We start from the raw sequence: 14,057 nt of genomic DNA on the forward strand, positions 1-14,057 counted from the left end.
TGAGGCTAAATAAGACTGCGCACAGAGACTTTAACGAATGACGTGTAAGTTCTGTTGTGGGGCCTCAGTGATACGGAGTACCTAAACAATGATACGTGAAATTAAGAAATGATATGCAAATCCTACCTGCGACAGTTGAGCAAGACTCGATCTACAAAAAACCACGAACGAAGAACCGAAAGCCTTTGGAAGTTCGGATACGCAACTCGTGAACACCAAATGAGTTGGAAGAGTCGGCCTAGTGACGTAACATATCGTGCACAGGAACCAACAAAGACCACAGATGAGTGGGCTGCTTAAATACTCACCGGACTCCTCCCATAAATTCAGGCCACCATACTGGCCTTCTTATATATAAACTATATTATCAAAAGTATTGGGATGTCTGCCTTTACACGCACGTGAACTTTAATGGCATCCCAGCCTTAGTCCGTAGGGTTCAATATTGAGTTGGCCCACTCTTTGCAGCTATAACAGCTGCAACTCTTCTGGGAAGGCTGTTCACAAGGTTTAAGAGTGTGTCTATGGGAATGTTTAACCATTCTTTCTGAAGTGCATTTGTGAGGTTTAGGCACTGATGTGGACAAGAAGGCCTGGCTCGCAGTCTCTGCTCTAATTCATCCCAAAGGTGTTCTATCAATTTGAGGTCAGGACTCTGTGCAGGCCGGTCAAGTTCTTCCACCACAAACGCGCTCACACATGTCTTTATGGACCTTGCGTTGTCGACTGGTCCAAATCATTTGATGAAGGGGGAATTATGGTTTGGGGGTTGTTTTTCAGGGGTTGGCTTGGCCCCCTAGTTCCAGTGAAGGGAATTCTTAGGGCATCAGCATAATAAGACATTTTGGACAATTTCATGCTCCCAACTTCGTGGGAACCGTTTGGGGATGGCCCCTTCCTGTTCCAACATGACTGCACACCAGCGCACAAAAAAGGTCCATAAAGACATGGATGAGCTAGTTTGGGGTGGAGGAACTTGACTGGCCTGTGTGTAAGCAGAATCATACAAAGCCCACACTGCAACCATATGTGACACAAGAAATTTTAATTTTATTACATTAAAGTTAGAACAAATCAACATATTTTTCCAGGGTTGCTGGTACCAATCTGAGAAAGCCAGACTATCCTTTTCACAGCCACAAACTTCTGCTCTTCTTCTGAGTTTTATATGGGCTATGTGCGGGGATATCCATAGATGTGCCTGTTACATACAACTGCTGAAGGAGTGTGTTGGGGGCAACTATGTTTATCTGTATGACAGACTTCTGGGGAATTACAATAGGGATACTTTTTTTAAATGTAAACATTTTATATTTTAAATGTTTTAAAAAAATAATAAGACTCTTACCCTTTTTGTATGGTTCCTACAATAGTAACCTTGTACTTGACTTTAAAATCAAATGCATAGGACACTCCAGCAGCAATAATTGTCTACAAGCATAAGAAACATTAGAATACACTTAATTCAAATATAAAAATGTTTTCAAAAGTGAATATTAGAATTATATTTAGAAAACCAAATACAGTAAACTGAAGTTTATATTTCCATGCATATCATTTTTGCTGTACATCACTGTCTAGCCAAAGGGTTTGTGACTGTGTTGTAATTGTGTAATAATTATATAATTTTTTTTTTCCAGTAAAAGTTTTGGAATTACCACAAGGGAACTTTTCCTGGCTGTGTAATATACACCATAATATAACAAATTTAAACTCAAGAAAAAAAATGTTATATATTGCAGTCTAAAAGTTCATAGATGTGGTTGCTGCATTAGTCTTCTTTTTTCAGACATGTTTCCCTTTATTTTATCTTGCTGATTCTGCCAAAAAAATTACTTCCTGCCCAAGGATGACACCACCCACTTACTGTGCTGTATCTACAGTATGGAGGAACTATTTTATCTCCCTAGACTGCTCTCTCCTTATCTGGACCACAGAACCCGCCTCTCCCTCATCTCCATAATATAAGGTGATTTTTCTTGTAGTTCACGGAGGTGAACTGGTCAGGGCTGATAAGACCGCTAGAGATAATACTGTAGAGTACACAGGATCGCATTGGATTTCTGGCACGATCAATAGGTTTTTTTTTTCACTGTTGATTATCTATAACAAAATTCTTTGAATGGTATACCTATTAGATTGAAAGGGAGAAAAAAAAAAGTAATACCCCGTACACACGACGGAATTCCGCTCAAGCTTGTCTTGCATACACACGGTCACACAAAATTTCTCTGAACTTTCGACCGTCAAGAACGGGGTGACATACACAAACTACGACGATCCAAGAAAATGAAGGTCAATGCTTCCGAGCATGCACTGATATGTTTCTGAGCATGCGTAGGAATTTTGTGCGTCGGAATTGTTACAGACAATTGGAATTTCTGATCGGAAAATTGAGAACCCGCTCTCAATCTTTTGCTGGCGGGAATTCCGCCAGCAAAAGTCCGTTGGCGCATACACATGGTTGGAATTTATGACCAAAAGCTCCTATAGGACTGGCGAAATATCCGATCTTGTGTACGGGCATAAGTTGATTGTTAGAGTTTACCAGACTCTCTAGTATCAGCACTGCTTCTTTATGAGATATTTATTTCATATTTGATACTGATAAATTGTACTTACCATAAACCATAAATTGTACTTACCATAATGATCTCTATAGGGATTGGCACAGGTAATTTTGACTTGTAACGGGCATTAAGCTCTTTCACAATATAAACGCAAACCATTATTATGATTGCTATGACAAGATCAGCAATATTGGTTTTTGTGATTTGAGAAAAGATACTCTCCAATGCCTACAAAGTCCAACAGATAAAATAGTTAATGATCTAAAAAAGAACACAGACTAGATGTAGGAAAGTCAAATAATATATAAAGGATAATATTAGTATAGAGAGCCTTTGGAATTATAAAAACATATCGGGGTGTGAATTACTACTCAAAGAGCATTAGGCTGCTTTCACACTGGGGCGGGAGCTGCGTCGGCGGTAAAGCGCCGCTATTTTTTGCGGCGCTTTACCGTCGTTTTAGCAGCGGTGTGCGGGCGCTAGCGGGGTGGTTTTAACCCCCGCTAGTGGCCGAAAAGGGGTTAAACCCGCCCGCAAAGCGCCGCTGCAGCGGCGCTTTGCCGGCGGTATTGCCGCGGTGTCCCATTGATTTCAATGGGTAGGAGCGGTATAGGAGCGGTGAATACACCGCTCCTTCACCGCTCCAAAGATGCGGCTAGCAGGACTTTTTTCACCGTTCTGCCAGCGCATCGCTCCAGTGTGAAAGCCCTCCGGCTTTCACACTGGAGTTAAAGGGGCCGGTTTTTTTCAGGCGTTACACAGGCGCTATTTTTAGCGCTGTAACGCCTGAATACCGCCCCAGTGTGAAAGGGGCCTTAGAATAATCTGTTCTTAGCTGATCTACACTACCAATTCATTGGTTTTTATATCATTAAACATGTTTTCCCCGTCTTTTTAGATTAAAAATATTGAACATCATTATTAATTACCTTCCCTTCCAGCAGGTAACATTCCTTGTTGTACAGTAAGTGACCAGAAAGTGCTCTAAATTCTATAGGCACTAGTTCAACACAATTTAAATAAAGCGGGAACATTAGTAGTAAGGATAAGTTTTAATTTTCCCAAAATATATGAGAAAAATCTAGATATTTTAGCAAAATAATGCCTTTTGATGACATGTATTGAACCCAATGAGCCAATGAGGTGTTTTTTGTTGGTTGTTAAAAGTGCAACTGGCTTTAAAGTGGTTGTAAACCCTTACAAACCACTTTGACCTACAGGTAAGCCTAGATTAAGGCTTACCTGTAGGTCCAAGAAATATCTCCTAAACATACAAGGTTTAGGAGATATTTGCCAAAAGACAGGCGCTGCTGTCTACGGCACATGCGCCGTAGACAGCGGCATACGGGCGCACTGAGCGTGCCGCAGTTAACGGCGATATGCCGTGAATGGCGGCTCCCGTGCACATGCACAGGAGTGACGTCATCACGGCGAATGACAGCGCCGGAGCAGCGAGACCCACCAAGAAGATGGAGGCTCTGTACACAAGGGGACAGTGGTGATTTCACTGGCTCCAGTGTCAGGTAAGTGACACATAATAGACTACTATGTGATGCATAGTAGTCCATTTTGCTTTACCTTTGCAGGGAATCAAAGAGGAAGTAAACTCATCAGGGTTTACTTCCTCTTTAAATAGCTCCTTGATTGTTAGGAAATTGCTTTCAACTATACTGGATCTGTCCTTTTAGTAAAGCATATTTCTCATTTTGTATTTTTTTCTTACAGTAAAGTCTTGTTTAGATGCGCAGTGGTGCTTGCCGCTTCTCTGAAAAGCATTCCAGAGTTTCATAGACATTTAAAGTATGAATTAAGCTGTGGCGCTAAAACCTTTTCTAACAAATATCCTGGTGTCAAAAAGGTGTGTAGAGATCTAATCAGTGTAATAAATAGATGGCCCTGTTTATTGCCCCGGAAAATAATATAAATAAATACTGTGAATTGATGTGAAATGTGTGGTCTCCTGAGGACCACCTTATAGGTGGTACCTACCAAATATTATATATATACTTCTTATAAATGCGTGTTGTGTAGAAAGGACAATTTTTCTTGTTGGCATGCAGCTCAAAAAGTACACATGTGTTATAACCAAAGAATAGTGAAAATATTTCATAAAAATGTAAATAAATAAACCATATATGCTAAGTGAGAGAGATCATATGCAAACCACAAGCCACTATATTAGTGGTCTGTAAACTGTGCTCTATATTATGAGTCCCAAGAGTGACAGTCCAAGAACAGCAAAAACAAAAAGAATTCTTTCAATGCCCAAACAAACTTTTTCAAATCGCATCACACAGTTGCTCGAAAAAACGCATAAAGTCTCTTCAAGTAAAAAGGGTAGACCAAAGTGACTAGTGCAGAAAGGTTAGGAGCAATCTTCTCCGGTGCGCCACTCAGTGTCAGAGAAATAATTGCGCTCACCAGACAGAGAACCCTGAAAGGGTTAGCCGAGCAGTCACAGTATAAGCCACTGTGCAGCTTTCCTTGGGCTCTGCTCCTGCTGTGCTGGGGGAATGTTCGCCCTTTTACTTCCGCAAATAGTCCGTTTAGCAAGTGCATGAGGGAGGAAACAGAAGTACAACCATAGTGCAACACTGTTTGTTAACGATTTATTTATCTAAAATCCAAACTACTCACAATATTTCATAAAACAATTCGCCTTTGAAATGGCTGCGCTGGCGTTGCTGCCTGTATAGCAGTATGAGGTGCACGTCCTAGGCCACGCCCTACGCGTTTCGTCAGAGCGACGTCATCTGGAGCGGCCATGTTGGTGCACCTTATCGCTTATGTAGGGTGCAGCGCTCCACTGCGCTTGCGCGAAGGATCCGCGCCATTTTAACTGTGGGAATGCCCTGACTGTGCCGCTACGGATCCTACTGCGTGCTGTGTGTTCCCTCATAACAGCACAGACACGGAGAAAAGTCCGTATTTTCATCTCCCCTGCGGGCATAGGGCATGATAAACTGTTGTATTGTTATATTGAACTATGGAGCACTGCAACCCGCATATTTAATCCAGGCACTTAGAACAAAAACAGGCAATAAAAGAGACTAATAAAATACAAAATACACACAAATATATAAATAAAAACGGTATGTATGTAATCTACTAACAGACTATCCCATACTTATGACACTTTCAGAACTCCTAAAATACCTGATTTGTTCTATTTTTAAAAACATTAAAATTAAGAATTAATCTGTTGCAGACACTTTCCTAGGAAATGAATATAATTATAGCATTTTAGTGGACACAGAATCAGGAAGAAGGAAAATTAAATGAAACAAACTAAAAACCTGTGTGTGTGTGTATATATACACACACATCTTTACACTCACCTATGTGTATAAGGTTGCAAACAATAATGAAAATATATTATATAAAAAATTATAAAAATTATTATGAAAAATTTCATAATGCAAACTCATTCAGTCAATCAATTAACTGAAATCAATGGGAATGGGATAAGGTAATATGTAACCACAGTTGGAAATAGGTTTATGTGGGAAGCATATTGTAAAAGAGTACCGGTATGTTTCCTTTTTTTTGGGAAATGCTTACTCCCAAGGGTGAAGAAAAGGACAAAGGAATATATGCATATAAATCCCTCATTGGGGGGTGATGCGTCATAATCAATCTATTGCAGGCTCAACATTTTTTGTATTTTTGTATTTTTTTCGTATTTTTTTGTATATATATGTATACTGCCCCCAATAGGGGATATGTGTATAATCCATTATTTAGGCCCCCAATTATACTATTAGGCGCCAAAGCTTTAGGTGGATCTTTTTTATATAATACTACAAATTATTATTCAATAGATTAGAAGGAGCCTCGTATAATGCTTAATATGATGTTTGATTTCTATTGTATTTAATCCTATCTCAAAAGGTGTATGGTCAAACTATAAAGAAGGGGAAATTGAACACATTCAGAAATTGGTCAGAAAGCAATTCAGATCCAGCTCCACATTCATTCCCTGTGGTTGAAGGGTGTCTAAGTCATATATCCATTTGGTCTCATTTTTAGATATTTTAATTGTTTTGTCCTCTCCTCTCCAGTGGGCCCTTATTTTATCAATTCCATAGAACACCATCTGCCCTGGATCACGGTTATGGAAGTCCCTAAAGTGTCTGGAGACACTATGTTTGGGATACCCTTTTTTGATGTTCCTAATGTGTTCTCCGATTCTGGTTTGGAGTTCTCTCGTGGTTCGCCCTACATATTGCTTGGAACAGGGGCACTCAATAATATAGGTGACATGAGTGCTTTTACACGTGATGAGCTCATTTATTCTGTATTCTCTTTTGTTTGAGGATGACTGGAAAGTAGTTCTCTTTTTTTCTGTTCTCTTACTATTCCTGCAAGGGAGGCATTTGCCACATTTGAAAAAACCTTTTAAATTGCCTGCTACTTTTATTTGTCTTGGGGGATCAATGGTATTTTTAACTAATTTATTTCTCAGTGTGGGTGCCCTTCTGTAAATAAACAGAGGTTTTTTTGGTAGGATGTCTTTGAGTGTACAATCCGCTTTCAGGATAGGCCAATGTTTTTTGATAATGGATTCCACATCTCTGTGTTGCCTATTGTACCCTGTGAGGAAGGCAGTTGGTAAATTGTTAACCTTTTCTCGTCTTTTATCTTCCAGTAGTTTGTTCCGTTCCATTTGTTTTATTTCGTTTTTCAACTTGCGTAAACCGTTTTCATCATATCCCTTATTTTTGAATCTTTCAATAATTATTTCCGCCTGTTGTTCATAATCAATGCTTCTGCTGCAATTTCTATATAATCGCATCAGCTGGCCCTTAGGTATATTCCCCAGCCACTTAGCATGATGGCAGCTGTTTGTGGGGATGTAGCCATTGCGGTCCGTGGGTTTAAAAAAGGTGCGTGTACCCAACCTGTTGCCTTCCTTGTATATTTGTAAATCTAAGTAGTCCACACTGCAGTTATTATAATTACCAGTGAATTTTATGTTGTAAATGTTGTTATTGATCTCATTAAAGAACTCCTGTAATTGTTCCGTTGTACCTCCCCATACAATGACGATATCATCTATATATCGACGGTACATTTTAAGGTTCTTCCTGTGTACGCCATAAATTTGCTCTTCCTCCCATTTGTTGAGAAACAGGTTCGCTACGCTTGGGGCATATTTAGCCCCCATGGCTACGCCTTTGGTCTGATTATAGTATGTTCCTTTATACCAAAAGTAGTTGTGATTCATTGCCATCTTTAAACCTTCAATCAGATATTTAATTTGCTCTTGTTTTAGGTCAGACAACTGCTGCAATGCCCACTCAACACTACTGAGCCCATCATCCTGTTCGATATTAGTGTATAATGATTCCACGTCGATGGTGACCAATAGATCGCTCTCTTCGATCGTCAAACCTCCTAATTCCCCTATCAGTTGTTTGCTGTCACGCAGATAGGATTTTCCTCTAGTTACCAGTGGTTGTAAAAAACCATCAATGTAGGCCCCTAGTCTGGAGAACAGGGAGTCAATCCCACTTATAATTGGTCGCCCTGGTGGGTTGTTCTGGTTCTTATGAATTTTGGGGACATAGTATATGATAGGAGTTTTAGGTGCCTTCTGCACCAAATATCTGGACTCCTTTCTATTCAAGATACCGAGGGTTTTCCCCTTATCAACATACTTTTTGAGTTTCTTTTCATACTCAGCTTTGGGGTTTTTCTTCAATTTCTTGTAGGTATTAGGAATATTGAGTAGATTCTCCATTTCTTTCTCATAATCTTGCTTGTTTAGAATTACCAAGCCCCCTCCCTTGTCAGCTGGTCTGATGACTATACCCTTCTGCTTCTCTATTTGTTTGATGGTTTCCCATATATTTTTTCCTTTAGTTCTTTTTATTTTTAAATTCTTCAGGTCATTCTCCACCATCTTCTTAAAGACTTTTATATTCTCATCCTGTGTTACCTTGGGGTTAAATGTAGAGTTGTTCCTCAACTGGGAATGTTTGTAAGTAGTATTGTCATTGTCCCTTGCGTTTGACTTTGCTATGCCGAAAAATTTTTTGATATTAAGTTTTCGCACGAATTTTTGGAGATCAATGTAGGTCTCAAATTTGTCAAGGCCCCTATCAGGGGCAAATTTCAACCCCATATCCAAGACCCTGAGTTCCTCTTCTGTGAATTCAATCTGACTGAGATTATAGATACCTTCCCCTAATATTCTCTTCTTCTTTTTCTGGAGGCCTCCTCTCTTCCCTCTTGTGCGTTTTCTGTTTGCCAATCCGGTGGTCTGTACGGTTCTTCCCTTCTCTGTTGCCAAGGACGCTCGTAGTCTCCTTGGTTTCTCCTTGAATTGTCTTGTCTGGTCCACCTTGGATTCCAACCTCCATTTCTGTAGGGACCCCGTTGTTGGTTCCTTCCTGGGTACCGGAAGGGTCTCGCTTCTCTCCGTGGATCGTATTGAGTATCTGGTATTCTGGGTGGCCTGCGTTCCTGTCCCCTGTGAAAAAAATCCCTATCGTATCTTCTATAGGGGGTATGTTGGGGATATCCCCTCAGAGGCGAGTACCTGTTGGAATGCCTTGGGATATTAGGCGTATAGGGAGTGCGGTTGCCCCAGTATCTATTCTGGGTTTGTTCTTCAAAATTTCTATTTTCTGATCTTCTGTAAGCTGGCGTTGCGGGGATGTCCTGTCTAGTAATGTTGTTTTGTGTCTGTAAGTTCCCTTGCCCATATTGTTCATCTTCCTTTACTTCATTTTCTCCTGATTCTTCCATTAATGAAGTTTCATTTTCCACATCGCTATAATTATTGTCTGTCTGCCATTTGTAAACCTGCTGGTTCTTGTAATCCAATACGTCCCTCTTAAACTTCTTTTGTTTCTTCTGTTGCACTTCCTTGTCATACTTCTTTATAACTTCCTGTAAATCTTTTTCTTTGTTAATGTATTCCTCTGTTTCCTTGAATGGTATTAGTTGGTCCCTAAGTTGTGCAATTTCTATTTCTATGTTTTTCAATTTATGCTGTCGCCTAAAGACTATTTTTTGTAACAATTCTGTCTCACTTTGGTTAAAAAATCTATACCATTCGTCCATCAGTTGTTTGTCATTGACTGCATCGTTAGGAGAAACATCCCAACGTAATCTTCTAGGGGTAATTTTCTCAGCTATATACATCTCTAGTATGGCCACATCCCACCATACTCTCAATTGTTTTTCTAGACAGTGTTTTAGATGTTTGAATAAACTGTCTAGATCCTGCCTGATGACCACATGTTCTTGATTGAACACCTCCATTAAATTAACTTTTCTGCTATTAACATACTTGAAAATGTCCATTGCTGCAACTTAGAGTGGGAACAATAAGTCCCACGGAAATGAAAATAGGTAAATAAGATTGCGCTATGGACAGATATAATGCCTATACACTGCAAAACTGAAAGAAAAACAAGTGAAAATAAGAATAAGATAAAAAGTAAACTCGAGAGGTTGAAGCTGCCTGTGCTTAGAATCTACCCCTTAAAATAAAGGAGTAGGTCAGAGATAAAGTATGAATTAAGCTGTGGCGCTAAAACCTTTTCTAACAAATATCCTGGTGTCAAAAAGGTGTGTAGAGATCTAATCAGTGTAATAAATAGATGGCCCTGTTTATTGCCCCGGAAAATAATATAAATAAATACTGTGAATTGATGTGAAATGTGTGGTCTCCTGAGGACCACCTTATAGGTGGTACCTACCAAATATTATATATATACTTCTTATAAATGCGTGTTGTGTAGAAAGGACAATTTTTCTTGTTGGCATGCAGCTCAAAAAGTACACATGTGTTATAACCAAAGAATAGTGAAAATATTTCATAAAAATGTAAATAAATAAACCATATATGCTAAGTGAGAGAGATCATATGCAAACCACAAGCCACTATATTAGTGGTCTGTAAACTGTGCTCTATATTATGAGTCCCAAGAGTGACAGTCCAAGAACAGCAAAAACAAAAAGAATTCTTTCAATGCCCAAACAAACTTTTTCAAATCGCATCACACAGTTGCTCGAAAAAACGCATAAAGTCTCTTCAAGTAAAAAGGGTAGACCAAAGTGACTAGTGCAGAAAGGTTAGGAGCAATCTTCTCCGGTGCGCCACTCAGTGTCAGAGAAATAATTGCGCTCACCAGACAGAGAACCCTGAAAGGGTTAGCCGAGCAGTCACAGTATAAGCCACTGTGCAGCTTTCCTTGGGCTCTGCTCCTGCTGTGCTGGGGGAATGTTCGCCCTTTTACTTCCGCAAATAGTCCGTTTAGCAAGTGCATGAGGGAGGAAACAGAAGTACAACCATAGTGCAACACTGTTTGTTAACGATTTATTTATCTAAAATCCAAACTACTCACAATATTTCATAAAACAATTCGCCTTTGAAATGGCTGCGCTGGCGTTGCTGCCTGTATAGCAGTATGAGGTGCACGTCCTAGGCCACGCCCTACGCGTTTCGTCAGAGCGACGTCATCTGGAGCGGCCATGTTGGTGCACCTTATCGCTTATGTAGGGTGCAGCGCTCCACTGCGCTTGCGCGAAGGATCCGCGCCATTTTAACTGTGGGAATGCCCTGACTGTGCCGCTACGGATCCTACTGCGTGCTGTGTGTTCCCTCATAACAGCACAGACACGGAGAAAAGTCCGTATTTTCATCTCCCCTGCGGGCATAGGGCATGATAAACTGTTGTATTGTTATATTGAACTATGGAGCACTGCAACCCGCATATTTAATCCAGGCACTTAGAACAAAAACAGGCAATAAAAGAGACTAATAAAATACAAAATACACACAAATATATAAATAAAAACGGTATGTATGTAATCTACTAACAGACTATCCCATACTTATGACACTTTCAGAACTCCTAAAATACCTGATTTGTTCTATTTTTAAAAACATTAAAATTAAGAATTAATCTGTTGCAGACACTTTCCTAGGAAATGAATATAATTATAGCATTTTAGTGGACACAGAATCAGGAAGAAGGAAAATTAAATGAAACAAACTAAAAACCTGTGTGTGTGTGTATATATACACACACATCTTTACACTCACCTATGTGTATAAGGTTGCAAACAATAATGAAAATATATTATATAAAAAATTATAAAAATTATTATGAAAAATTTATAATGCAAACTCATTCAGTCAATCAATTAACTGAAATCAATGGGAATGGGATAAGGTAATATGTAACCACAGTTGGAAATAGGTTTATGTGGGAAGCATATTGTAAAAGAGTACCGGTATGTTTCCTTTTTTTTGGGAAATGCTTACTCCCAAGGGTGAAGAAAAGGACAAAGGAATATATGCATATAAATCCCTCATTGGGGGGTGATGCGTCATAATCAATCTATTGCAGGCTCAACATTTTTTGTATTTTTGTATTTTTTTCGTATTTTTTTGTATATATATGTATACTGCCCCCAATAGGGGATATGTGTATAATCCATTATTTAGGCCCCCAATTATACTATTAGGCGCCAAAGCTTTAGGTGGATCTTTTTTATATAATACTACAAATTATTATTCAATAGATTAGAAGGAGCCTCGTATAATGCTTAATATGATGTTTGATTTCTATTGTATTTAATCCTATCTCAAAAGGTGTATGGTCAAACTATAAAGAAGGGGAAATTGAACACATTCAGAAATTGGTCAGAAAGCAATTCAGATCCAGCTCCACATTCATTCCCTGTGGTTGAAGGGTGTCTAAGTCATATATCCATTTGGTCTCATTTTTAGATATTTTAATTGTTTTGTCCTCTCCTCTCCAGTGGGCCCTTATTTTATCAATTCCATAGAACACCATCTGCCCTGGATCACGGTTATGGAAGTCCCTAAAGTGTCTGGAGACACTATGTTTGGGATACCCTTTTTTGATGTTCCTAATGTGTTCTCCGATTCTGGTTTGGAGTTCTCTCGTGGTTCGCCCTACATATTGCTTGGAACAGGGGCACTCAATAATATAGGTGACATGAGTGCTTTTACACGTGATGAGCTCATTTATTCTGTATTCTCTTTTGTTTGAGGATGACTGGAAAGTAGTTCTCTTTTTTTCTGTTCTCTTACTATTCCTGCAAGGGAGGCATTTGCCACATTTGAAAAAACCTTTTAAATTGCCTGCTACTTTTATTTGTCTTGGGGGATCAATGGTATTTTTAACTAATTTATTTCTCAGTGTGGGTGCCCTTCTGTAAATAAACAGAGGTTTTTTTGGTAGGATGTCTTTGAGTGTACAATCCGCTTTCAGGATAGGCCAATGTTTTTTGATAATGGATTCCACATCTCTGTGTTGCCTATTGTACCCTGTGAGGAAGGCAGTTGGTAAATTGTTAACCTTTTCTCGTCTTTTATCTTCCAGTAGTTTGTTCCGTTCCATTTGTTTTATTTCGTTTTTCAACTTGCGTAAACCGTTTTCATCATATCCCTTATTTTTGAATCTTTCAATAATTATTTCCGCCTGTTGTTCATAATCAATGCTTCTGCTGCAATTTCTATATAATCGCATCAGCTGGCCCTTAGGTATATTCCCCAGCCACTTAGCATGATGGCAGCTGTTTGTGGGGATGTAGCCATTGCGGTCCGTGGGTTTAAAAAAGGTGCGTGTACCCAACCTGTTGCCTTCCTTGTATATTTGTAAATCTAAGTAGTCCACACTGCAGTTATTATAATTACCAGTGAATTTTATGTTGTAAATGTTGTTATTGATCTCATTAAAGAACTCCTGTAATTGTTCCGTTGTACCTCCCCATACAATGACGATATCATCTATATATCGACGGTACATTTTAAGGTTCTTCCTGTGTACGCCATAAATTTGCTCTTCCTCCCATTTGTTGAGAAACAGGTTCGCTACGCTTGGGGCATATTTAGCCCCCATGGCTACGCCTTTGGTCTGATTATAGTATGTTCCTTTATACCAAAAGTAGTTGTGATTCATTGCCATCTTTAAACCTTCAATCAGATATTTAATTTGCTCTTGTTTTAGGTCAGACAACTGCTGCAATGCCCACTCAACACTACTGAGCCCATCATCCTGTTCGATATTAGTGTATAATGATTCCACGTCGATGGTGACCAATAGATCGCTCTCTTCGATCGTCAAACCTCCTAATTCCCCTATCAGTTGTTTGCTGTCACGCAGATAGGATTTTCCTCTAGTTACCAGTGGTTGTAAAAAACCATCAATGTAGGCCCCTAGTCTGGAGAACAGGGAGTCAATCCCACTTATAATTGGTCGCCCTGGTGGGCCCTGGAGAGGACAAAACAATTAAAATATCTAAAAATGAGACCAAATGGATATATGACTTAGACACCCTTCAACCACAGGGAATGAATGTGGAGCTGGATCTGAATTGCTTTCTGACCAATTTCTGAATGTGTTCAATTTCCCCTTCTTTATAGTTTGACCATACACCTTTTGAGATAGGATTAAATACAATAGAAATCAAACATCATATTAAGCATTATACGAGGCT

General features: G+C 39.3%; 1 protein-coding gene across 1 annotated transcript in view; it reads right to left on the minus strand.

Moving 5' to 3' along the window:
• The window catches only part of LOC143963622 (chloride anion exchanger-like), a 129,012-nt gene that overhangs the window by 62,742 nt on the left and 52,213 nt on the right, over window positions 1–14,057 (minus strand). Inside the window, exons 7-8 of the mRNA XM_077473307.1 lie at window positions 2,646–2,798; window positions 1,349–1,431 (exon numbers count right to left, since the gene is read on the minus strand). Coding sequence (XP_077329433.1) covers window positions 1,349–1,431; window positions 2,646–2,798 — 236 coding nt within the window. The remainder of the gene's footprint in view (window positions 1–1,348; window positions 1,432–2,645; window positions 2,799–14,057) is intronic.

Source organism: Lithobates pipiens, unplaced genomic scaffold, assembly GCF_037356315.1.
Source record: "Lithobates pipiens isolate NorthernLeopardFrog02 unplaced genomic scaffold, aLitPip1_a1.2 Scaffold_8, whole genome shotgun sequence".
Classification (NCBI taxonomy): Eukaryota; Metazoa; Chordata; class Amphibia; order Anura; family Ranidae; genus Lithobates; species Lithobates pipiens.